The sequence below is a fragment of the Rhagoletis pomonella genome, unplaced genomic scaffold (assembly GCF_013731165.1).
Source record: "Rhagoletis pomonella isolate Grant_MI unplaced genomic scaffold, Rhpom_1.0 Rhpom_scaffold_00003, whole genome shotgun sequence".
In the NCBI taxonomy this organism is placed as follows: domain Eukaryota; kingdom Metazoa; phylum Arthropoda; class Insecta; order Diptera; family Tephritidae; genus Rhagoletis; species Rhagoletis pomonella.
This window is the reverse complement of record NW_023458557.1, coordinates 42,416,053-42,442,484: the sequence shown is the minus strand read 5'-3', so window position 1 is coordinate 42,442,484 and position 26,432 is coordinate 42,416,053. Positions and strand designations below refer to the sequence as shown.

The following is a 26,432-nucleotide window of genomic DNA, read 5'->3' as shown; positions in this document are numbered from 1 at the left end:
CAGAATCAAATTTGACTTATACGAATTAAATTAAAAAGGATCAACGGGTTGAAAAAATCTAATTTTACTTTTTTACCGATTCTTATAGTAGATTAAAAACCCCAGCTTTTGTTTTATGTCCTTCTATAACCTTAAGATTTTAATTTCTAGTCAACACCAGGCTTCATTCGAAGAAGTCGGTTCCTATGGAGGAGTCGGTACAGTCGGACTTTCAAGTGGCAGCAGTGGCTACGGTAGCAGTGGCGGTGGCTACACTGGTCTTCAAAGTTCATCTGGCCTCTCAAGTTCTTCTGGCTTATCCGGCCTTTCTGCCGCTGAATTGGCAAGTGGTTCATCTTTCGGTGCCTCTAGCAACAGCGCTGCCTCGTTTGGTGCCACTCACTCGGCCAACTTTGGTAGCTCTGCTTCATTTGGTGCCAATTCGAATTTCGCTAGTGGTGCCAGCAATGGTGCTTCTGTAGTTATACCCGTAACTTCTGGTAGTGCATCAAGCAGTTTCACAGAACAATCTGAAAGTGTCCAGCAGCAAGTTGTCCCCGAAATAGTTGTATCAGGTGGTGCCGCTGGTGGTCACGAAAGCTATGTGCATCATGAGGAACGTCGCACTGAGAGCCAACCCGTTATTACATACACTGCACCTGTCGCTGGTGCTGAGAACTACGTACACCACGAGGAACGTCGCGTACAAACCCAAACCGCAGCCCCGATTGTGACATACGCGCCATCGGGTGGTCACGAAAGCTATGTTCACCACGAAGAACGCCGTGTTCAGAGTCAGCCTGTCTTCCAATATACGGCACCAGCTGGTGGGTCTGAAAACTACTACCACCACGAAGAACGTCGCGTACAGGCCCAACCTGTTATTCAGTACACTGTGCCCAGTGGCGGTTCAGAGAACTACGTGCATCATGAGGAACGCCGCACGCAGAGCAAGGCGCTGCCTGCCATCCAATACACCGCTCCAGCTGGTGGTCAAGAGTCTTACCTTAAGTACCGTAAAGTTACTACTTCGGCACAACCGCAGGTGATTGTCCCAGCTGCCGGTGGCACCCACTCGTCATACGTTCAACACTCAGCTTCCTCGAACGTGGCTTCTCAACTCAACAACCTATTAAGTGGCGCACTTATAACTGGTCAAACATCCTACTTGGGTGCAGGTGGACACGGTAAGGCTTACAGCTAACCAAACGCAGAAAATGATTTGATCTACCTTAATATCATCACATTTCAGGTTCCAGCGCTCTAACAGCAGCTAATTCGGGTTACGGCGGACAAAGCCGTTTCGGTTCTCAGAGCGGCTTTAACGCCCATCATGGTTTTGGTGCGCATAGTAGTTTTGGAGCGCAGAACGGTTTGAGCGCACTTAGTGATTTCGGTGCCGGTACTAATGCCGCACTTACTCAGGGCGTTCAATATGGAGCTCAGTCGAAATTCGGGTCACAATTCGGGACTGAGTCCAGCTTTAACTCCAAATTTGGTTCATCTTTTGGTGCAGAATCTGCATTTGGCGCAAACTCAGGCTTATCCTCAGGTGTAGGCGTCGGTGCATCGGGCTTACATCATTACATTTCTGAGTCTGAGCGATTGGCAAAGGCTCAAGCCCAGGATATTGGTGTTGGCGGTGTTCGCACCGGTGGTGGTCAGTTGTCTGACTTGTCGGCAGGCTATGGCAGCAATCTGGGACTTTCAGCAGGCTTAGCAGGCTCCGGTGCTGGTTACAAGAATAAGTCTTGGGAGAAGGCTTCTAAGTGGTCCTCGCAATCTGAGGTAAGTATTTATTACATACGTAGGTGAGCATTTAAGCATACAAGTTTTTCATCGCAGTTCGGACCCGATGGGCAAGTTAAAAACTATAAGGAACTGTCAACTGGTGAAAGCGAAAACTATGACATTAATGGCCAGCGTGTTGGCTACAAGGCTGCCACAACGACGCTCGACGACAACGGCAAGGTCAGCAGCTACAGTCTTCATACCTAAAAACCGTTTCGATTTCATAAACTTAAAATACTTTAATGTGTTCTTTACGCTAAGACAATCTGCGTCTTTTATTTCAACGCTAACATAAAAATATTACTTCAGAAAGTAAAGAAAAACTTTTAATTTAAATAAGTTGTAATTCGATGTTTTGGACTTAGGAAATTATCTTTGTAAGAAAGGTTTTTTAAATTTTGCATCGACCACTTTAATGATTGGACTGGTGGGTTGAGGTACCACTCCTAGGCCGCGACTATATTCTCTTCGCCGTCTGTTATCCACCACAGAGGTCATGCAATAGCAGGGCTTCCAGCTAGGCACCCTATGTCCAGCGACAGTGTTGGGTTGATATTGTTCGTTATAGTTACGCTCTGTGGTCCAAACGTTAGACCAGGGTATATAGCTGTTCCAGCCATCACCTCGCCTATGGGCCGTTCCCCCATTTCCACCCCTACTATTATCAGTGGAAACATAAACCGGCACATTATTTGGGTAATACTGTGGGTAGTAGTAAGCTGGACCTGTTCCATGACCGCTGTCTCCATAACTGCGTCGTTCAGATGAATTCTGATTCCATTGGCTTTTGTGGTCCTGTGGATTGCGCGTTTTATGCGTGGGTCCACTGCGCCCCTTAAATATGGGTACACTGGCGTCCTCTAATGGAAAAGCTAATTATTTTGGTACACATAAGACAAAAGCAAATTGTGTTTTCTGAACTGAACCAACCTTTGTCACCATCTTGCGCTGAACTCGTCCCATTGCCGTCACTGTCTCCATCGGTGGATATTTCGAATGTTATATCAGTATGAATGCCAACACGCTTCTTATGCTTCCCCACATCAGTTATTTCCACACTTTCAGTGTTCTCTAAATGGCGGTAAATATTTGAATTAATCTTCTTGAAATTACCTACAAATTAATTTCTGAAATTAATAACCTTTGGATTTTTGTGCGTCACCCGTATCAACAGTCACTCGCACGCCATGTATTTTCGGTCCAGATTTACCACCTCCAGCAGCACCGCTGTTAGTTCTGGTTGCTGTATCGCTACCTCGTTCGTTGGTTCCACCATCTGAGCCGCTTCTACTTTGATTATCGTCCACCCTGCTACCTTGTCCTGTGCCAGGCTCTAAGGGCACATCTGAATTATTTTTATTCTCCGGGTCGTCAAAATCCAACTTGGGTGACACTTTGTTTGCTTGGGCTAATTTTAAATCAGAGAACAGAAATAAAAATGTGTCAATTTGCAGAAGTTGGTTAAATCGAGAAAAGGTAAAAAGAATAAACCTGTACTTTATGAGAGCTGGGCTCGAATCATACCAGTCGTGAACGAGCAAATGAATATTTCGGATTATAATAGACGTGAACGAATTAACTCGAAATTTTCGAATTTTCCAAAATTTTTTTATTGAAAATTTTAAAGCTTGTAAGAATAATAACTCAAATCGAAAAAAAGATTCAATCATATGGTAACAATTTTGGGACCGAGGAGCGAGTGACAAAAAATATTTCCTTGACTCACCCGTCAAAGTTTTTTTTCTGGTTTTGATTTTTCTTAATTAATCTTTTATAACCGAGCGCACTTGTGCACAAGGGTATATTAACTTGGTTCGCATAACGGTTGTTTGTAACCGTTATAGATATGGACAAATGTATACATAAATGATCAGAATGAAGAGAAGTCGATTAAGCCAAGTCTGTCTGTCCGTCCGTGCGTCCGTCTGTCCGTGTACACGATAACTCGAGCAAATTTGGTATGTAGATTTCCCTTTATCCAAGGTAGGTTGGTATTGAAAATGGGCGAAATGGGCAAAAAATAAGTGTTATGAAATTTTTGGAAAATGGGCGTGACCCCGCCCACTTATGATGAAATGCTGTACCTCAGTAGCCGCTTCATCAATCCTTACCAAGCTCTGTACGAGGCTTGGGTAGGGTCTAGCTAAGAAATCTGTTGAAAATCTTTGAAATCGGGCACCTGCCATATAACGGTAATTTACAGAAACACGAAAACTGCGATAAATCAGTAAATACTTGAGCTAATTCACTTAAAATCGGTGATTGCAATAACCACTTAGCAGAAAATTAGAATATCATATTTTTGGATAATGGGCGTGGCGCCGCCTACTTATGACCACAAATGTGTATCTCGGTAACCGATTCATCAATTTCCACCAAACTCGGTGCACTTAATAACCTTGGTACGGAATAGCAATTTGTTGAAAATTATTCAAATCGGACTAAAATTACACTCTCTTCCCGTATAACGGTAAATTTTAGATATGCGAAAACTCGGATATTTCAATAACTGAGGACGCTAATTTACTTCAAGTTAATATTTACAACAATCTCAACAATAAATAAGACTGCTATAGACTTTTAGATAGTTTAAAGAAAGTTGGAACGACATTAGTTGATACCTGCGCCGGGTATATAAAATTCGGTTTCGCCCGAACTTATACTTCTTTACTTGTTATAGTTTCTTTCAGTGATGGAAAATGGGTGTGTATTGTGCCATTTTCGGCCCTTTCGGAAGCAGCCGGCACTTGAAGAACAATCGATTGATTTTCGGCACTATTTTCTTATGAATAATTTTATTTCCTGAAGCCGAGATGTAAAATCCAGAAGCCATCAATCGGGAATATAAAGCATAAGCTGACTACGCAGAGATTAAGGAGCGCGAAAACCTCCCGATTTTCATTTGGACAAAGTAGGTAAACTGAGAAATTAATTGAATGAGTCGATGTTTTCAAATGTGTTCCGTAACGCGCAGGGGTTAATTACTTACTGTCGAAGTCACATTCTTCAGCTTGCGTTGAGCATAATAAAAATACAAACGAAATACTTAATTACATGTTGTATGACCAACTGTTTTAAATTTTATTCGAAAAAAAGTACTGCGTTATAATATAACAAGTAATGATCTCAGTGAAAATGAGGTATACACTTGACTAAATTATAGTTTGGCCTTAATTACATCAGAGCTTCTTAAAGTGGGTTCCGCGGAACCCAAGGCTACCGTAGAAAAGTCACCGGGGTTCCACGAAATTAATTTGGTATGAATAAGCGCGGCGGTCGTTTTGGGTTGCACACAGAAAGAAAAGTTCTATAAACAGCTTGACCGACACGCAATTATCTACTTTCAAGTATACATATGTACTCGTAGTTAGTGTGATTGCCGTACTGAGTGTCATACCTACATAAGAGCGTTGAGCTTGCGCTTGATAGCTTGCTATTTTTTCTAACTGGTATGTGTTGTTTGCCGCTGTAGCCCAAGGGTTATATGTATACAACTTTCTACAAGGAACGCGATGAATTGGCAAATAAAATGTGAAATGTCATAACTGGGCACTTGGTAAATCACCTGAAATCTTCTTCAGATTATTTTTCGGATGGTAGTAGTAATATTGGTTTGGTACAAAATCCATTTACGAAGCATTCATAGATTTTCAGAGTACTTCCACATTGAAACACACATTTGAATCTGTGTCTCTGAAAGAGTTTTGGGTTAGTATTAAGAGTAAATATCATGAAGTCGCTAAAAAGGTCATCCTAACGTACTCTATCAACCGGGTTTTCAGCTTACACTTATACAAAAAACAAATCCAGGTCGAAATTAGAAAAACGCATACAATTTTCAGACATTATATCGAACTACTATTTAACCGACTTCACAAAAAAGGGAAAGGTTATCAATTCGTCGGAATATTTATTTTTTATTTTTTTATGTACGTTACAGCGTGACTTTAGACCACGTTAGCCGATTTCTACAATTATTTTTTTATAGGAAAGGTGTTACCTAACAGGTGGACCCATATTAATTTGGTTTAAATCTGATCATCGGATCATGAAGAAATTAACGATAATCTTAAATTTTTAAATGAGAATTCAAGTCGTTTTGGTTTTTTGCTTAAAAATTACTTGTTTATACAATAATTAATAACAGTGAAACAGTTTCATTCTTTACATTAAAATTTAAAGTATGTATACTATTTCTAGTAAAAGTTTTTATTCATATATAAATTGCAATGCCTTTGATTTTTAGTAATTTGATGTGGGGTTCCATAAAATTAATAGTGTTTAGTAAGGGTTCCATCATCTTAAAAGCTTAAGAACTATGAATTACGTAATGTAAAAATTTAAAGAATCACGCCATTTCATGTCTAGACCACTGCATATTGAACTGTGCAATATTCGCAACCGTGCCTGAATAATAGCTACAAATAATAAAGTTGCGCAAGCTGGACATTTTAATCTGCAAATCTATACTAATTACATAAAGCGAAGTCCCTTTTTTTGTAACAGGTAATCTCGCGAACGGCTGGTCCGATCTTCATGAAATTTTGTATATAAATAGCTTTCGGTAACCACCATGTTTTAGGCTAAAAAAAATTTACTTTTTTCGGGTAGGTGGACCAGGGACCGGTCTATTCGCAAAAATCGTATTTACGGTCCGATTTGCTTAAAATTCGGTACGTAGGTAGCTTTTTAGCATATATTAGCATATATGATCAATTTTTTGTGAGAATTGGACCAGGGACCGATCTATTCGAAAAAATCTTATTATGGTCCGATTTGCTTAAAATTTGGTACGTAAGTAGCATATATTAGCATATATGATCCACTTTTTCCGAGAAGTGGACCAGGGACCGATCTATTCGAAAAAATCTTATTTACGGTCCGATCTGCTTAAAATTCGGTACGTAGGTAGCTTTTTGCCTGGATAAGCTTATAGATTCCTATTTTTTCAATTTTCATGCAATTTCGAATATAAATAGCTTTGAGCAACGACCATATCAAGGGGCGAAGATTTTTTTGCGCCAATCAGAAACAACGGATACTGTCAAAATATAATTATAATATATAATAAATCTCAACTGATATATATTTTTAAAGCCGTTTTTTAGTTTTCGCAAGGCTCGAGAGCGGCTGAACCGATTTTTTTTTAAACTGCCACCTGCCGCACGTGTCCCAAGGATGGTTTTAGGCTAAAAAAATCTATATGTAAAGGGGGCGTGGCACTTCCCATAAAAACCGAATTTCTCATGCTACATATCTCGGAAAGTGTGCATAGTATAGTTCTGGAACTTGGTATGGAGATATACGAAATCAATCGCATACCCTTGGAGAAAAATGTAAGCTATTGTAAAAAGGGGTGTGGCATCTCCCATACAAACCGAATTTTTCATATTGCATATCTCTGGAAATTTTTTGGTAGAGTTCCGAAACTTTGTATGGAGATGTACGAAATAAATCGCATACTCTTGGAGAAAAATTGGAACTATTGGAAAAGGGGGCGTGGCATCTTCCATACAAACCAAATTTTTCATATTACATATCTCTGGAAGTGTTCATGGTATAGTTCTGGAACTTGGTACGGAGATATACGCAATTAACTCTTGAGGAAAAATTGGAACTATTGGAAAAGGGGGTGTGGCATCTTCCATACAAACCGAATTTTTCATACTGCCTATCTTTGGAAGTGTTCATGGTAGAGTTCTGGAGCTTGGTATGGAGATATACGAAATCAATCGCATACTCATGAAGAAAGAGGGCAGCTGTTGGAAAGGGGGGCGTGGCACCTCCCATATAAATCGAATTTTTATACTGAATATCTCTGAAAGTATGCATGGTACAGTACTAGAACTTCGTGTGGAGATATGTATGTAGTTGAAATCAAGCCCATACTCATGGAGAAAATTTGTGCTATTTGAAAAGGGGGTGTGAGGCCTACAAACGTACCGATCTTTAACTATCTTTGAATGTATTTTTTCATTCTTCTGTAGGCGTGTTTGTTAGTGAAATCCTCCTAAATGGTTGTACGGATTTTAACGAAACTTTTTGTGTGTTTGAGTGGGTCTCTGGATGGTTTAGTTTCACAATTTAATCCGACAGTTGGCGCTGTATTTGAGTTATTACTAATGTTATGGCTAATGTTTTAAAGATGTATGCAATACTATTGCAAAAACGTGCTGCCAAGTGGTGCTGAAGTCGAGCTATTACTAAAAATAGCCAAGTCAGAAAAGGGGCCGTGAAGGTCAGATTACATCGACCTGTTGCACCATTGGGTATATCGAACGCTCCTGCGTTGCGATTGGCCCAATGGATGTGATTTTCCAATATTATTATGCGTTCAAACTTTTAAGGTATTTCGTCTGAAATAAGTATATGTATATTGCATTTCTGTAGAACAATGATTCGCACCCATTTTGAAATTTCCACCAAGTATACTGTAAAGCTTCTAGAACATATTCACTATAGAACCGGGTCATTGTTGCCGCCAGGGAGTGAAGAGGAAAAAATTCTTCAAATTTACTTCGTTTTGCGAATAACCGTGCTATGAAATGCTGCACAGTTGGAAAATTTCAAGAACTTCTTCACGGATATAACACTTTCCTTAGGTTATTTAAAGCGGCAAATGACCACCAAACCATAATCTTAGCAGACGAATGTGCCTATGAAAATTGTAAACGTGAATTGTTGGTGAAAATCTTGGACCAAAAAGTTTCAATAAAATATATAAAAATTTTGGGCGGGACGAAGTTCGCCGGGTCTGCTAGTTTTAGTATAAAAAGTGAGTATGATGTGGCTCCAAGTTAGCGTTGATTTTTGAGAACTTTTTTTGTTGGAGGTGTTGCACTCTTTCTTCCACATTAAGCATACTCAAATTTTTTGTACATGCAATTGCATGCAAATGCATAAAATTATTAAAAATCAACGCCAATTCTTAGGCACTTTAAACTTGCACTTTATTATACTATAGGCCAGGCCTTCCCAAAGTGGCGTATGCCTGGGGTGCCTCTAGTGGCTAGAGTATACTAGTGGTGCGGGCAAATTCCTTAGACTTTCCATACACAACGCAAGCGGTTTGATCAAACTTCAACATGGCTTCCAGAAAATAAAAAAATTTTGATTTTTATTAAAATTACTTTCAGCGGCTCGTCAAACCCCATACACAACACAAATAGCTTGCAGAAAGAGATATTTCGCTCTTAAGCGTAGTTCCCCAGTATGTTTTGTCAACGTAAAATTGAATCAGAAAATAGCCGAAAAGTGCCCTTTTCACAACCACTTTCAGTACTTTTGTAGACCTAATCCGCGTTTCATCCACTTTTCTTCCCGTTTTCGGATTAATTTTCGGATTTTTTGCTGGCTGGGCTGTTCTCGTAACAAGCGCAGCAGCTTCGCGCACGTGTATATGTTACTTATTGAAGTGAAACTTCTTTAGCGGCGCACAATGGGGCAGAACGACCCTATTGGTGGCAATAAATCAGGGAATAGAGCTAGCAACCTGAAAATTTCTTAAATTGTTTATAGAATATATATTGATATTTCAAAACCCAACAATGACCACGCCCACCAAAACGCCCACTTTTTTAATTTCGGAAGAAATTGTCAAATGAAGATACCCAGCGTATTTAATATATAAACATCTAGGGCTGTCAAATTTGGCTATAAATACAAACAATTATATATTTGTTCTTTGCAAAAAATAAGTACACATAACATTTATTTTAATGCAGAAAATAGAACATAATTGAGAATTGCATAAATGTATTGATTTTTCATTAATTTAGAATAAAATCATCCCTTTCTTCATCACTGCTATCTTCTTGCACCTCAGAATTTGTATTATCAACAGGGGGAGCTTTAAGCAAACTCAATGCTTCAATTGGGATATCTTGTTCTTTTTTTTCGGGTAGTTTCCTCATGCTAGTAATAATGGGATCAGAACTTAATAAAAAAGATTTGAAAATATCTCGGTTAGTGTTTTCTCTACTGGATTTCCGAGAATGGTGCTCTCTATAATTTTTGAAGTCCTTATTCCTTGATTCTTGAGCTTCTTCAGACAGTTGCCCAATCGGTAACAGTGCATGGGCTATTATTTCCGGTCCATGATTGAAATATTTATGAAGGGTAGGTGACATGTAATACCAGGGATACTTTTCCACATAATATCTGGCAGTATCGATTGCGAAATTTTTGAACTTCTCTACATCTATTTCATAGCCACTAGCCACAACAATCATAATAATATGCATCTTTTTTATGAGTTGTACATCAATTTTTGTAATTTCAGCGGAAATTTCAGGATTTTGAAAGAATCGCCTGGCTGTATTGCCATCATTCCAGTTCCCGAATCCGGGCTTTGGTTTGTCTATTATCAAACCACAACGATCTTTAAACTCTTTTTGTATCCTTTTTTTTGTTTTCAGCAACAACTATCTTGTCATCATCCCCTCGAGCTTGCCATTTCTTAAGAGGCAATTTGTAGGCTAAGTGAAGTAAATTTTCGAAAAACCTTATCCATCCATGAAGAACGGACAGTCCAAACTCTAAGTTTTCGGTTTTAACTTCCCTTGTCAACATACTATCTATATCATTAAAGCTTCTAGATGACGCACCACATATGAAACACTTTTGTGTTGATGACGTTTTCGTAATAGCATTACAGACTTTGCCGTCAATCATTGTAAAAAGTAGAGTATGCTTGACTTGTACTTCTCTTTCTTCAATTAACATTGTTGTCTTTCGCAAATTTTTCACCTCATTTTCAACTCTATTCTTTTCTGCAATAGACATTTGTGTAGATTCCTTTACAAACTCTAGTTTTAATGGCCTACAGTATCTTGTAGAACCTGGACGTGGATTTTGCCATACAACCCTAGAACTGGAAGAAAGTCTAAGAGGAACAACACAAGTAATGAAGACCGAAGAATCAGTTTCTTCAAGGCCATGGAAAGCTTGTTTGTAGGAGCTGTGTCCCGAACTTCCATCAAAGCCCCACTTGCAAAACAAGCTCAGATTTTCCGTTTCAAATGTTGTTAACACACCAATTACTTCCATCTGTGATTCCAACAAACGCTTTGTGGTTAAATCTAGTAGTGCCTGAAGGGTAACCTTTACTAAAGTTTCGCTAACTTCGATGCATTCGGGGGGTGGATAACATTTTTGTTTTGCAGCTTGTAGGACCTTATATGCAGGAAATTTTTCTGGTGCACTCATTCTGATAACATTGTATTGATGTCGAGATAGTTGCGCTTCAACTGCAACCCCTAGTGCTTCTTGGCCTGACATTTTACAACTTTTGGGTTCCAGTGAATCCTTATATGACTTCCGATATTTTTTTGCTCGGTCAGGGGTAGTTGTTGTTATATCCTTTAACACTTTAGAAGCACTAACCTGTCCCACTGCTCTCAAGCTCATTTGAGTAGCAAAACTCAACATAGAAATCGATGTAGACTCTCTTAGTTTTTCTGTTTTCATTCTTTTTGTACGTTCACTACTTTCATCGAATGAAACACTTGGTCGACCACGCTTAAGCTTTTCTTCAGGGCAACAAAGAAAAGAAACAGATGTCTTAAGCCATGAATTATTTGTTTTAAAAAAGTCTCTAATTTTCGAAAAGCCTTTTCAAAACGAGTTTTATACTCAGATTTGAATCGAGAAAGTGTTTTAGTTAAACCTATGTTATCGAAGTTTCCTGTTCGTTTTTTTAACTCTTCTTCCAGAAACACAAATCGCCCTTGTAAATTAATATTTTCAACTGACCACATTATGTGGACAAGCTCCCTCCGGGTTATAAAAATTGTGTTTGAACTAGTACCTAAAGGATAAAACAAATATTAGAAAATCTTACAATGTTTTATTTTTTTTTGTCAGAAAGCACATTTTTTGTCAGAAAGCACATTTTGTAAAGAAGCTTTTTTATCAAAACCACAAAAAACCGCAGAATTTTCTTGCAGTTCCTTAATTAAGTTAAGACATGCTATTAATAACAACAAAAATTGTTCTTGGGACTGCTTGGGAACACAACTAAACCGATCAATGTTTGCACAAAGAAGCAAAAAAAAAGTAATTTTAAAGTTTTTTTATGATAATTACCGTTTTATATAATTTAAAGCACTTTCTCACAAAAAAAGATCTTAAATAGATTAACATTTACCAGAACTTGAAGGCTCCATACCAAAAACTTTAATATTTTATGATTTCTATTTTTTTTATTTAATTAAAAACACTTTACAAATTTCTTCACACCAAACTCAAGCTAATCTGTGAACAAGAATGGCTTGCGCCGATGTTTATCATGCAAAATGTGTTTATGATAACGGTTTAAAACTTTTACAGTATTAACAGTGGGGTATTTGACTATTAAAATAAAATAACAATGGCCCCATACGGGCAGTTTCATTTTTCGATTTATTGCCACCAATAGGGTCGTTCTGCCCCATTGTGCGGCGGTTGGTTGGTTGGGAGTAAATTGTCAAATTCAAAGGAAATTACACATGGAAATGGTGCAACGGAAATAGTACAACGAAAATGGTTGGCGCTGAAACAAGTGGTTCTTGTGGGTATGCATATGGTTTAATTTAACAAAAATTTGCTAATAAAAGGTTAAGGAATAACACTTAGAAAAAGACCAATACAAGAATGAAAGTAAAGGTGACTACGTACATAGATAAAGAAAAGGATAAAGGCAAAGGTGAAAATAAAAACAAAAACAAAGATGCGTAAAGATAAAGGCAAAAATGAAGACCAAGGTAAATTTTAACGCTTTACTTATATATATAAGGGCAAAATTGAAGGGCAATATGTAGATGAAGAAAATGATAAAAATAAAAGTAAAGACAAAGAGGAGGATGAGGATACCGATAAAAGTAAAGATGAAGATAGGGGAGGAAAGATTAAAATAAAGGTAATTAAAGAGGAAAGGATATAGAGAGAGAGATACAGAGACTCAATCTGGGAACTATTTTGGGATTTTAGAGATTTTCGGGATTCTCGGGACTTATCGATAAAATATTGATATTTGTTATCGATATTTTCAGATTTTGTTATAGATTTTGTTTGCGATATTTATCGATTTTGATATCGACATTTATCGATTTTTTTTTATCGATATTTATCGATTTTGTTATCGATATTTGTCGGTTTTGTTATCGATATTTATTGATTTTGTTATAGATATATGTCGATTTTGTTATCGATTTTATCATTTTTTTATAGAAACTTATCGATTTTGTTTTGTATATTTTTATCGATTTTGTTATCGACCTTTTTATCGATTTTTTTATTGACATTTTTACCGATTTTGTTATCGATATTTTTATCGATTTTGTTATCGATATTTACCGATTCTGTTGTCGATATTTATCGATTTTGTTATCGATATTTATCGATTTATTTATCGATATTTATCGATTTTGTTATGGATGTTTTTATCGATTTTGCTATCGATATTTTTATCGATTTTGTTATGGATATTTTTATCGATGTTTTTTGGACTTTGTTATCGATATTTGTCGATTTTGTTATCGATATCTATCGATTTTGTTATCGATATTTATCGATTTTGTTATCGATATATGTCGATTTTGTTATCGATATATGTCGATTTTGTTATCGATTTTATCTTTTTGTTATGGATATTTTTATCGACTTTCTGATAGTTTTTGCTACCAAAATTATTATCGATTTTGCTATCGAAATTTTTATTGAATTTTCCATCGATTCTGTTATCGATATTTTTATGGGTTTTGTTGGATATTTTATTAGATTTTACTATCGATTTTATTATCGATAGAGTATAAAGATAAAAATGAAGGCAAAGGAAAACAGAATACAATAAATGTAATTAGAACGAACAGGGGTAGAAGTAGGGATCTAGATAGAAAAAAGACAAAAAATATAACCTTTAGCAGAAGCAGATGTATGTATGTATGTATGTACATTAGACTGCATCACCAAAAAAAGTTGCGGTTTTTCCGCCAAGATTACAAAATTTATAATATTTTAAGGCGTCCGCCAAAATATTTCGGAAAAATATTAAGATTTAAGTGAGCTGGGTCGATTTGACAATACCTCCAAAATTGCAGTTTTTTATGAATAAAAATAGTTTCTTAAAGAACTTTTTGAAAAAAGTCCCCTCAGATGACAAAACAGATTAAGCTTAAAAAATCTGCATAAAAATATTTTAAAATCTTTTCAACGGAATCGTAGTAATGAGATTTTTGATGCTGTTTTTTTACTTTTTTCAAAGATTGATTTACGAAAAACTTTAATAACTGGGCCAAAACTATTCTGATTTAGACTTATGGGATCTCGGTAGAAAGGTGTATTCCCACTAGTCATTCGTGTCCCATTTTATTTATTTTTTTCAAATACCAACATCTTAATTCAACCCTGAATGACGTTCGTTCATCCTACCTTTCTCTTTCATCCTTTTAATGAGTTTATTATCAAAGAAATAAAAAGAGAGAAAGTGAGAAAATACCTTTCCAATGACACATCTTAAGTCTAAATCGGAAGAGCTTAGGTTCAGTTATTCAAGTTTTTCTTATACCAATCTTTGAAAAAAGTTAACAGCATAAAAAATCTCATCATTACGATTCCGTTAAAATTTTTTTTTTTAATATTTTCATGCAAATTTTTTAAGCTTAAACCGTTTTGTCATTTGAGGGGATTTTTTCAAAAAAAAATCTTTAAGAGACTATTTTTATTCATGGAAAACTCCATTTTTGGAGGTATTTTGAAATCGGTCCAGCTCACTTAAATCTTAATATTTTTCGGAAATATACATATATCTTAAAATATAATAGATTTTATAATTCTAATGGAATAAAATTATAGTTTAAAAAACTCAAACCTCCCTATTATAATTGCCATTCGTACCGTCATCAGGTATGTAACTTGAGAATAGAAATCGCTGCATCTTTTAGGCGCATCAATATTACATTGTTACATCCCGAGCTAATAAAAGGAAGGTAATAAAAATAGTACCGATTTTTCTTTGTATGGGGAGCGATGCAGTCTAATGTACATATGTATGTATGTACTATATTGGTTATTAGCAGGGAACGGATTTTTAGGACCTAAAAACCTATAAAAAAGGCAAAATAAAATAACGAAATAGGCTGGAAAAGGCAAAATAAAATAGTGAAAAAGGCAGGAAAAGGCACTAGGTGTTGCAAAAAAGGCAAAACAAAATAGCGAAAAAGGCAGAAAAAGGCACTAAAAAAAGACAGAAAATACGAAGAACAATCAAAAAATACATTTATTTTAGAAATGTTTACATATATTACAAGTAAAAAGAGAAAAACTATGAACTAGTTTCATTATATGAAAAATTTGTACTTTGAATCTTTGACTATTTTATCCTTTCGAGTTCCTAACTCATAAAACTTTAATCTGAATAGTTGTAGTAACATTGAACTACAAGATGCATTTTGAAGTTTTCTGGCAGCATTTTCATTCGATTTTCGCGAAGAAAAGCCTTGAATGTACTAAATGTGCGCTCGACGTAAGTTGATACAAGTGGAGCCCAATTTAAATATGGAACGTTTGAGACGTTCATATTATCAGAAATAAGGGCGCTTTCCTCGCCCTTTACTATATTATCCACACCCCTTATTGTCTTCAAGCCTACGTTAGCTGAGAAAACGGCTTTGAATTTTTCCACCACCAATTTGGCAAGAGGTCTCTGCGCTTCTATAAGCCGCATGGGCAATGTGTATATTTTTTAATCTTAAAAAAAAAATTGTAATGCTATAATCACTTTTTTAGAAAAGGCAAAAAAAGGCAAATATCTTAAAAAAGGCAAAAAAAGGCAAATATCTTAAAAAAGGCAAAAAAAGGCAAAATCAAATGTGTATATATGGAATCAGGGAAAGCTAAATCGTGGACATTCTTAATCGAATATAGTCTATCTCTTTAGCAGAAAAAAAGGCAATTTCCATAAAATCCGTTCCCTGGTTATTAGACAAAATGGATATGTATGTAAGTTTCACTTCTCCATTGTGGCCCAGGCGCACTTACTTATTCTTTGGAACTTCACAATCACACTGTCAAAGAGCGAATCAACAAGATTTTAGAGGCAGTCTTCTGGTGTTAGTGAGGTACCCATTCGCAATGAAAATCGAAGTAGAACGAAGTACTTCCGACTTACGCCACTAGCGACGAAATATATTTGGCTTACAAACACCTCTTTAGACAGTCGGAAGTTTATAATAAATCTGTAGACAAATTTCTTAAATATATTTTATGTCAAAATACCAAGCTCTCATCCTCTGACGAATCGTTGAACCAGAACTCCGTTGTACTAATTTTTACCACGTTTTTATAAACTCGCTTTCTTTTTTATTTCATTTTAATTTGCACAAATTTACACACATATGTATAAGCACACTATTTAGTTTGCTCGATTTGTAAACAAAACTTCTCAGCGGTGAAAAATATACTATTGTAAACAACCTAAGCGCTATTCTTCATCGAATGAACGTCATAATACCAAATGAAAATTCGTTCGATCAGCACTTTCGACCACAGTCGAAAGCAACTCATAATAGGGGCCTTACTTTTACATTTCTATGTGAGACTGCATTTTCAACAAATGCTTATATAAACAAGTAATTTTTAAGCAAAAAAAACAAAACCGATTCCAATTCCCATCTATGAATTTAAGATTATCGTTAATCTATTCATGATCCAATGATCGGATTTAAACCAAATTAGACCACCTGTCAGGTAACACCTTTCCTTTAAAAAAGAATTATAGTAATCGGTTAACGTGGTTCAAAGTTATTCGGTAGCATACACAGAAAAAATAATAAAAAAATATTCCGACGAATTGATAACCTTTTCCTTTTTGTGAAGTCGGTTAAAAACAAATACCCCAGCAAGCTTTCAGCGTCAAATGATTTCAAGGTAAGATTGTCAAAGCTCCCAATAAACTTAAAGAAAATAATGAGATCATCAAAACAATTTCAGTCCTCACATTAAAGCTAAAGTAGCATAAAGTTTGCATTGTGTTTTCTTGTTTTCGTAGACATTTGAAGAGTAGGGGCGCCGCGAAATTTTTTTAGCACAACAAGGGTGCCGAGGTGAAAATAGTTTGGGAGCCCCTGCTATAGGCCATTAACTATAAATCAGCATACCCGAAAGTTTTCTAAAGGTTCTTACAACAAAATTTTAAATTTTAATGAAATTTTTTTTGTAGAAAGTTTAAAACTTTGATTTTTATGGTTTTGTTGTTTACTTCTACTGTTTTTATAAAAAATAAAATAAAATTACATAAAAGGTTATTATATTGTGAAAACTTGTTAATATGTCACGCAGCTTTTTTCATGAACATATGAATACTAGGAAAGTTAATCCCGGGATCCCCTGATCCTGGACTTTTAAGGTCTAGAAAATCCCTTGGCAAGTAATCCCGGGATTTCGGGGAATTGTCATTTACACTGATGACAATAATAGAAACTTCTTTTCTTGACCAGTATTGGCTATATTTCTTTTTTAATTTAATAATTAGAATTTTTTTTATAAATGTCTAGCTCATTATACATATAAAACCGCGCGATAGTAAATTTTAAACACAAATATCAATATATTCGCGAAACCTTGGGCCAAATATAGTAAAATTGCGTTTTTAGTTTTTTTACTCTGACGTCAGTAATTCAAAAATGATTTTAAAAACTCATAGAAATGTGCTTAGAGAAGAAGTATGGGTATAAAATTAATGAGAAAATCCTGTAGAATTTAAACAGATTCAGGTTTCTGGTGCAGAATGGCTGGTAGATATTGAAAATGTCATGTTAAAATTTTCTCCTTGAAATTTCGCAATATTTGTTTTTGAAAAAAAATTATATGTTAAGGGCTTATATAAACTCGATAATATCCTCGAATTTCGGTCTTCTAACTTTGCTAGCTTAAAAATTACCTATTCGTCATTGTGAATCCAAAAAATTTAAATTTTTTAAATTCTAAAGAAATTTCCTATTGCATTTGTTACCCATACTTTTATTCAAAATTTTTTAACAATTTTTGGAATTAATCATATCTCTGAAATTACAAAGTTCTTCAAAATAAATCGTGCGGTCAGAGAAAAATAAAATAAAACGCCCCTTTAAATAAAAAAGTGGGTCTCAAACCCATTTATTTCATGGTAGGAGAGCTTCTCAAACAATATAGAATCAATTTTTTCGATTCAAGTTGTTGAAAAGTAATGAATATCTAAATCCCGGGACTAATCCCGGGATCCCGGGATTGTGACAACGCCATCCCGAAAATCCCGGGATCGCAAAAAGCCGAAAAATTAACATCCCTAATGAGTACATATATATATATATAATATGTATGTACACTTTGTTACGTTTTATTTTGTAAAGTTATATTTTCCCAATAATTTTTGTGATAATTCGATAAATCAGTGAAATACTTTTAAATATTGTTTAATTTACTATAATAGAGATAGAAATATGGGGTGCTACTCTGTAATTAAATACATTTTATTAAAATATAAAGTATATATTAAAGGGTATATAAAATGATCTTTCTATTCTTCATAAAGAAAGTATGCATTTCACACAGGTTTTCCGTGAGACTTGATGCAATAAGCACTATAAATATATGTACTTTAAATAGGAAATCGTCCATGTTTTTGCAAAACCGGCCATCGACCAATTGCGAAACCGCCCAAATCGCCGTTGTGGCAAAAATAAGATATGGTAACCCCGAACTCCAGATTTATGCATAAAAACCGTAAAATCGTTATTAAAACAACAGATTTGTAAAATAATAGCGAGAGAAAATACCGCCTATCAAGGCAATGCCTTCAAAGAAAATCCGTTTTTTCGCTCTCCTGTAAAATTTGAGTGCCGTAAGCTAGGCGGTTTTACAATTGATCGATGGGCGGTTTTGCAAAACTATCGACGAAATGGTTCCCATCGGCGATTTTTAATTTATCGGCACATTGGCCTCCATTTAGGCACATTTTTTCGGAAAAATTTTTAAATTTTGATTTTCCATCACTGGTTTCCTTGAACCTTGATCTTTATTAAAATACTTTAGTTTAATTTTTAGGTTTGCAGGATTCGCCAAGTTTTCCTTACGTGTGACGTTATATATAGATTACTGACTTCAAAAAAAATGTAACGTTAAAGACCACCTAAAACCATATTTATCTTTAAAACAACAAAAGATAGGAAACAAGTGCCTGCATATAAAATGTAGCTTTTGGGGATTGTTATCAGGATAAATGAAAAACTTCCGGTTTTTACACAACTTTCCATAAATATATGTGCGACTGTAACGTTAAAGAGAAAAATGTTGACCATATACATATGTAAGTCTATTATACTGGCAGTAGCAGCTAGTAGCGTCCGAAAACATTACAGTATAGATATATCAATAAACATGTACAAATACACGTACAGATACGTTTATAAATAAACATGGAAAAACGGTACTAGACTGTCTCGTTTTGATTACGCAATGCTTACACATTGAGAAGTTAGCTTACTGAAAAAAGAAAATTAACAAAATGTATATTAAAACCACGATACAAAAATAGAAGGTGTTTAAGGGACCTGTGCCCTTAAAAATGCATCCTCGTGCGGCCGGACTACGTCCACCCTTTTTTCGAACTCGCTCCAATGGAAACCAAAGGTTGCCATTGTAACTGACATAAATACGGGTGCATTTCGCGCATACGGCCTCTTTTTTACCTCACCTTTTGATTCGTCGCATCGAGACGAATTCATCAGCCGCATCAGGAGCATTTATATTCACCAATCAACCACTCATGATTATCATCTTTTTAACCGTTTCAACACATAAGTATACATATTGAATAATTTCTGAAGTTAATTCTTATTGATGTGTGCAAGCATTTATTTATTCAATACCCTTTGCATAAAATACTTTCACGTAAATTAATATTCCATACATATACATATACATGTATGCTTTGCGTTAACTTCCAATTCATTTGCACATGTAAAAACTATACATTTACTTGAATAAATTAAATTCTCATGTGTACAATGGTCCTTGCGAGCTAGCAACCACTAACTATTAGAAGTTCGAAATTTGCTACTCGCCGCTATATTATTCGTTCGCAACTGCCATTTTTGTCAAAGTTAAATGTATAGTTTCGCGCGTACACATCTATAACTTAAAATAATTTTTCGAAAAAAACTGCCCAAAGGTAACTACATCGTTCAGCGTCACAGCAGTTGCTTCCAAGGCAGGAATTGGAAGTTGGAGCGCCAATTACACGTCAGACGTAAAGTTGGCGAAAAGTAGCACCGTACGCAAACGTGTGTAAGCGGGCCAAGAACTCTACGCATTCCAGCAATAGCGTATTGCTTGGCATATAATCATCTATTAAAGGACTGCAAAAGCACCCATAAATGTTTCCGTTGCAAAAAGTCGCATCACAGCTTGTTGCACTCTGAGTCTAATCCAACCAATCAACCTGATGTTCGTCACAGCAAACAAAAGCATCCAACAACTCAACTTCGTTATTGCATACGCAATCAAACCAATCTACTCCAACCTTATTTAACCAGACCAAATCGAAACATCTTATTTTCGAACTATCTCAGCACAGCAGTCCCACCACCGAGGGTTCTGCTGCGGTGATCTAACCTAACTTCTCTAGCAAAAACGAAACTACTTTATTGCCTACGGCAATCATACAGGTTGAACACTTTAGTGAATTATACTCACTCAGGGCTCTCATCGACCAGGGGTCGCAAAAAACTTGTATATCAGAGAAAGCTCAAAAAAAGCTTCAACTTCCGACAACCAAAGAGAACTTTTCCATAATCAGCATGGACGGTTCAATGGTCGAAAACAGCAATCGAGTACGCCATCTTATCCTTTTTGCAAAAAGAAACAATATCCGTATAGAAGCCAAAGCAACTGTTTTCTTCGAACCTCCCAAATGGAAAAACCAAAGTTCTCCGAACTAACAGATATAAATCTTGCCGATCCATATTTTTTTAGACCCTCTCAGATCGATATCATTATTGGCAGCGATTTAATGCCACAAGTTCTTCTGGAGGGTGTGCGACATAATGTCTTCGGACATCTTTTGGCGTAAAATTATATATTTGGTTGGTACCTCAGTGGAATCATTAAACGAGAAATTCCCGTTGTGGACTTGAATTCACAACTCCAAAAATTTTGGGAAATTGAAGAATTACCCGAGCAACGTCAGCCATCCGAAGATGATGTTTTCTGTGAGCAATTTTATATCAACAAAACCTACCGTCAAGAGTACGGACGTTGCGTTGTTCACCTTCCGGTCAAAGAAGCATTTCCATCTAGTCTCAGTCTCGGTCGTTCTCGTTCCCAAGCTATGAAGCAAGCTATTCGCATGGAACATACACTCACCGAAAATCCCGACCTAAAAGAAGAATACGCTCAAGTATTGAAGGAATACTTAACTTTAGAGCACATAAAACCAACCTCTTCTGAGGAAATCCATGATAATGGAAGATATCTATCTTTTTATTTACCTCACCATTCAGTCATTCTTTCCGAAAGCAAGTCAACAAAAGTACGAGTGTTATTTAATGCCTCTAAGCCCTCGGAAACCGGACTTGCGCTTAATGATGTGCTCCATACAGGTCCAACTTTACACACCGATTTAATGGTCGTAGTATTAAATTGGCGACTTTACCGCTATGTTTTCAATGGAGACATCCAAAAAATGTACCGGCAGATCCTAGTACACGAACAGGATCAAGAATTTCAACGCATCCTCTTCCGTAGGAAAAATTAAAATAAAGTCTGTGACTTTGCACTCAAAACAGTCCCTTTCGGCGTTAATTGCGCCCCATATTTGGTTATCCGGACTTTGCACCAATTAGAAAAACATTCCTCACACTCTTATCCATTAACTAAACGTATTCTTATCGAGGAAACATATGCCGGTGACATATTATCCGGGAGCCATGATATCTCATCATCTTTAAATGCACAATTGCAGCTCATTCAGTGTTTATCATCGGCTGGATTTCCTCTGAAAAAGATTACCGCCAATCAGCCACAACTTCTGAAAAATATACCAACAGAAGATTTGCTGGACTTCAATTTCCTCAAGTTTGATAGTTCCAGCTCCACTAAAACTCTCGGCATACGGTGGAATGCCCTGAACGATTCATTTTCCTATTCTATTAAGCCAATAAACCCATCAACAAATGCAATAAAGCGTCAAATTCTTTCGTCGCTGTCGAAACTTTTCGACCCGGCAGGGTGGCTATCGCCCATCATTATTCAATCAAAAATGCTTTTACAACAACTTTGGAAAGAGGGCACAGAATGGGACGAATGCGTCAAACCACTTTCACTGTACAAGTGGAATCAATTTGTTGTAGATTTGCCAGCAATTGAACAAATTCAAATACCCCGATGGACAGAATTCGCTCCCGATTGAAAAATCCAAATTCTCGAGTTTTGTGACTCTTCCGAGAAAGCTACTGTGCATCAATTTATATTCGCACTCAGTCACAGGATAATCATGTTACTTCTCACTTGCTCTTTTCGAAATCTAAAGTTAAAAACCATAAGCCTTCCGCGCTTAGAATTAAGCGGAGCAGTTTTATTATCAAAAGCAATAAAAAACGTTCTTGCCCAGTTTCCTCTCGGAAAATATGAGTTATTCCTCTGGTGCGATTCGTCCATAGTTCTCTCGTGGTTAGAAAAACCACCATGTACTTGGAAAGTATATGTGGCAAACCGCACAGCTCAAATAATTACAAATGTCGGCAACGTCAAATGGAGACATATTTCATCCAACCAAACCCGGCTTACTTGGGAACACGCGGGTGTAAGCCCCAAGAGTTAGTCCATAACTCACTTTGGTGGCATGGCCCCGAATGGCTAGTGAAACCTCCGGAGCTATGGCCAATATCCTCTCAACAAGAAGTGATTCCACCCGAGATTCGCAAAATTGAAACTCTTCATACCCTTCAAGAGGAACCTGATATTCTGAGTCGATTTTCATCTTGGCCAAGGGCCGTTGGAGTTATTTCTTATATACTTCGTTTCTTTAACTGAATCAAATCACATCTTATACAGTCCACTCCAGAACCTTCGTACGTAACCGCCGTACTCTCTCAAACCGAAATTCACTTTGTGAAAACGCGACTAATATTTCTTGCCCAAAAACGGCATTTTCCAGACGAGTATTTAAAACTTCCAAACTCTCAACCAATCGCAAAACGGAGCTCGCTCCTTTCGTTAAATCCATTACTGGATAAAGTTGGCATTTTAAGAGTAAACGGACGTTTGGCAAATGCTTCGCTTTCTTACAATGAAAGGCATCCAATTATTCTACCAGAATCATCAAGATTCTGCTACTTATTTCTCCAGTTTGTACACAATCTGCTAATGCACGCAGAACATAAACTCCTGATCAGAGCAGCCAAACAGGAATATATTATCCCGAGACTTAAACTTAAAGTCAAACCAACTATTTTCAATTGTAAAATATGTACGATTCATAAGTAACAAATTATGGCAGCATTACCACCAGAAAGATCCACTTATTCTTTACAATTTACTCGAACGGGCATCGACTTTGCTGGACCCTTTGATATAAAATCAGCAGCTAACACTCGTAAGACAGCCTTTCTCAAGGGGTATGTATGCGTTTTCGTATGCTTTTCTACTAAAGCGATACACTTGGAACTCTGCGCCGATCTTTCTACAAAAGCCTTCCAAGCAGCTTTCTCTAGATTCGTTGGTCGACGTGGCCTACCTCAACTTATCTTTTCGGACAGCGAGAAAAACTTTTTCGGAGCAAGTCGTGCCCTTATCCGCTCGAAATACACTATTCACGGATTTTAATGGCACTTTATTCCTCCAAACGCACCTCAGATGGGCGGCTTATGAGAAGCTGCGGTTAAGAGTTTGAAATTACATCTCAAACGAGTAGCTGGAAATATGCACTTCACCTTTGAAGGATTCGCTACATTACTCGCCCGCATCGAATCGGTACTCAACTCTCGCCCCTTATCTCTTAACCGTTGGGAAAAATTAAAACTTCTCCATCAGTACTTCATTGTTCGTTGGAAAGAAGAATATCTGAAGGAATTGCATAAAAGATATAAATGGAAATATCCACAAAAGGATCTCAAAGTGAACGATTTTGTCGTCATCAAAAACGAACTAACGCCACCCAATGAATGCCGTTTAGGATGCATTGAAAAGGTCTATCTTGTCTCCGATGATAAAGCGCGAGTCGCCGACGTTCGAACGCAACACGGCCTTTTCACCAGACCAATTGTCAAATTGTGTCCTCTACCTATTCAGTCAGGCATATCTCTTTCACAACCCTGACGGTTGCATATTTCCTTTTCTTCCCGCATTATCCTAGCCTTAAGCGTTTTAACAAGTTTCCCTAAAGCAAATTTCATTTACAGACATACAATGGGACGTTACCGTAGCCCATCTCCACCTCGTCGCCGTGGCAACAGGGTTTTATATCTAGAATCGCACAACGGGGAAAAGACACCACCCCTCGACGTCACGATCCAACGGTTCATCTATGTCTTGTTTGTCACCGATACTACGCCCTGCGATTTTGCATTTTGATATTTTTGAAGCTGAACGTGGGGGGTCGGATTCACTGTGTGCGTAAATACGCATATTGCACCAACTGCCTTGCTAGAACTCATTGAATCAACCAATGTCCGTCGCCTGATAAATGCAAAACGTGCGACCGTCCACACCATACGTTGCTCCACCGTCCACAGCCAGGTGAGCAAATGACGTTCAAGGATGCACGTCAAACAATTGAACCGCGTCGGGTGGTTACCGCAGCTGTAAAGGTATTGGCGCAGGTGCAAAAATCGTTGGCCCTTGCACCAGTGCAACGGGGTCGCCATGTTTAAGGGACCTGTGCCCTTAAGAATGCATCCTTGCGCAGCCGGACTACGTCCACCCTTTTTTCGAACTCGCTCCAATGGAAACGAAAGGTTGCCATTGTAACTGACATAAATACGGGTGAATTTCGCACCTACGGTCTCTTTTTTACATCACCTTTTGATTCGTCGCATCGAGACGAATTCATCAACCGCATCAGGAGCATTTATATTCACCAATCAACCACCACTCATGATTATCATCTTTTTAACCTTTTCAACACAAAAGTATACGTATTGAATAATTTCTGAAGTTAATTCTTATTGCTGTGTGCAAGCATTCATTTATTTAATATCTTTTGCATAAAATACTTTCACGTAAATTAATATTCCATACATATATACATGTATGCTATGCGTTAACTTCCAATTCATTTGCACATGTAAAAACTTTACATTTACTTGAATAAATTAAATTCTCATGTGTACAATCTACTACAATTCGCAAATCAATTCGCAGTTTTATTCAGAAGGTACAGTAAAACCCGCTTAAATGCCTCACGAAAAATTTCAGCTTTTTGAGGTACTTAGATGGGTTGCGTACTTAAAAGAACCCCCTTAAGTACCTCGATGCGGGTACTTAAGCGAACAATCATATTGAAGTAGTTACATCTTCTTGTTAACTTGCATAAATATGTAAATCCTTGATTAAAACATGAACATTTAATGAATAATACGTAGCTTAAAACCAAGATTGTAGCATTTTTTTAACAGATAAACAAATAAAGAAAAAATTTACTAATAGGTAAAGCAATGGTATGTCATTTTTAAAAGAATTATATTCTTTAAAAATTCATTGATTATACATATTTATACACACATACAGTGTTGGACATATCTATCAGTTCGGACCAAATTCAAAATTATGTTGTTTGCCACTTATGCTTATTTGTTCACTTTTAAGATTTGTCAATTTCATTCCCTAAAAAATACCATATAAAACATATACATATAAAAAACACCATATAAAACATATACTATAAAACCAATACTATGTATTTGTGACAAGAAATACCCACATAACATAAAAACTACTGCAGTTTCATTTTATAAAACTTTTGTTTTTGGAAAAATGCATAACACAATTCGGGTACGTATTGTATCCAAACACGTCACCCGAATAAAAAATTTTAACGTATGGGAGGTTCCATGGGAAAGTGAACCTCAGTGCAAAAATTATTTTCTTTGTAAAACTAACAAATGTGTGGATAAGGCATTTGTAAAAATCTTGAAATAGTTGGTTGAATAAGGAAAATGAATTAGCAACAAGAGTTTACGGGGTGTACATAGCTCAGTGGTTAATGCTTCTGACTTTGAACATCGATTACGCAGGTTCGATCCCTGCTGAAGTCTAGAAAAAAAGAAGTCTGCTGAGGAGCTGTGGTGATCTCCGAAATAACTGCTATAACTTCTACCGCTTAGACTTTGTTGCTTTTTCAATTCTTCCTAATAAACAATCGTGGTACAAAGCTCAATAAAAACAAAAAATAACAAATTAAAGCTTTAAATACACTTTTATTACATTTGTTTACATTTTGAAATCATGTTCTAAGTAAATTTTTTGATTGAGTAGGTTGTGTTGAATGCACTGTCAAATAACACTGGTCGACGGCCAAAATTTACCAGAGACCCCGTTATGAAATTCTTATGTAAAATCACCCCCTGATTCCGAAAATCAAGGTTATTTTTAATTTTATGGTACCGTTTTTGAGATATTTGCAATTTACCGTTTTTGCAAAAAAAAAAAAA

General features: G+C 36.5%; 2 protein-coding genes across 3 annotated transcripts in view; one reads left to right on the top strand and one right to left on the bottom strand.

The window, feature by feature from the left end:
- Positions 1–2,116, top strand: part of LOC118735218 (glycine, alanine and asparagine-rich protein) — a 37,195-nt gene extending 35,079 nt beyond the window's left edge. For both annotated transcript variants that reach the window (XM_036464867.1, XM_036464868.1), the window contains 3 exons: positions 151–1,166; positions 1,232–1,767; positions 1,825–2,116. In XM_036464867.1, coding sequence (XP_036320760.1) covers positions 151–1,166; positions 1,232–1,767; positions 1,825–1,977 — 1,705 coding nt within the window. In that variant the 3' untranslated portion in view covers positions 1,978–2,116. The remainder of the gene's footprint in view (positions 1–150; positions 1,167–1,231; positions 1,768–1,824) is intronic.
- LOC118735219 overlaps positions 1,994–26,432 on the bottom strand; it is a 167,680-nt gene continuing 143,241 nt past the window's right edge. The window contains exons 2-4 of the mRNA XM_036464869.1: positions 2,912–3,178; positions 2,701–2,841; positions 1,994–2,630 (exon numbers count right to left, since the gene is read on the bottom strand). Coding sequence (XP_036320762.1) covers positions 2,140–2,630; positions 2,701–2,841; positions 2,912–3,178 — 899 coding nt within the window. The 3' untranslated portion in view covers positions 1,994–2,139. The remainder of the gene's footprint in view (positions 2,631–2,700; positions 2,842–2,911; positions 3,179–26,432) is intronic.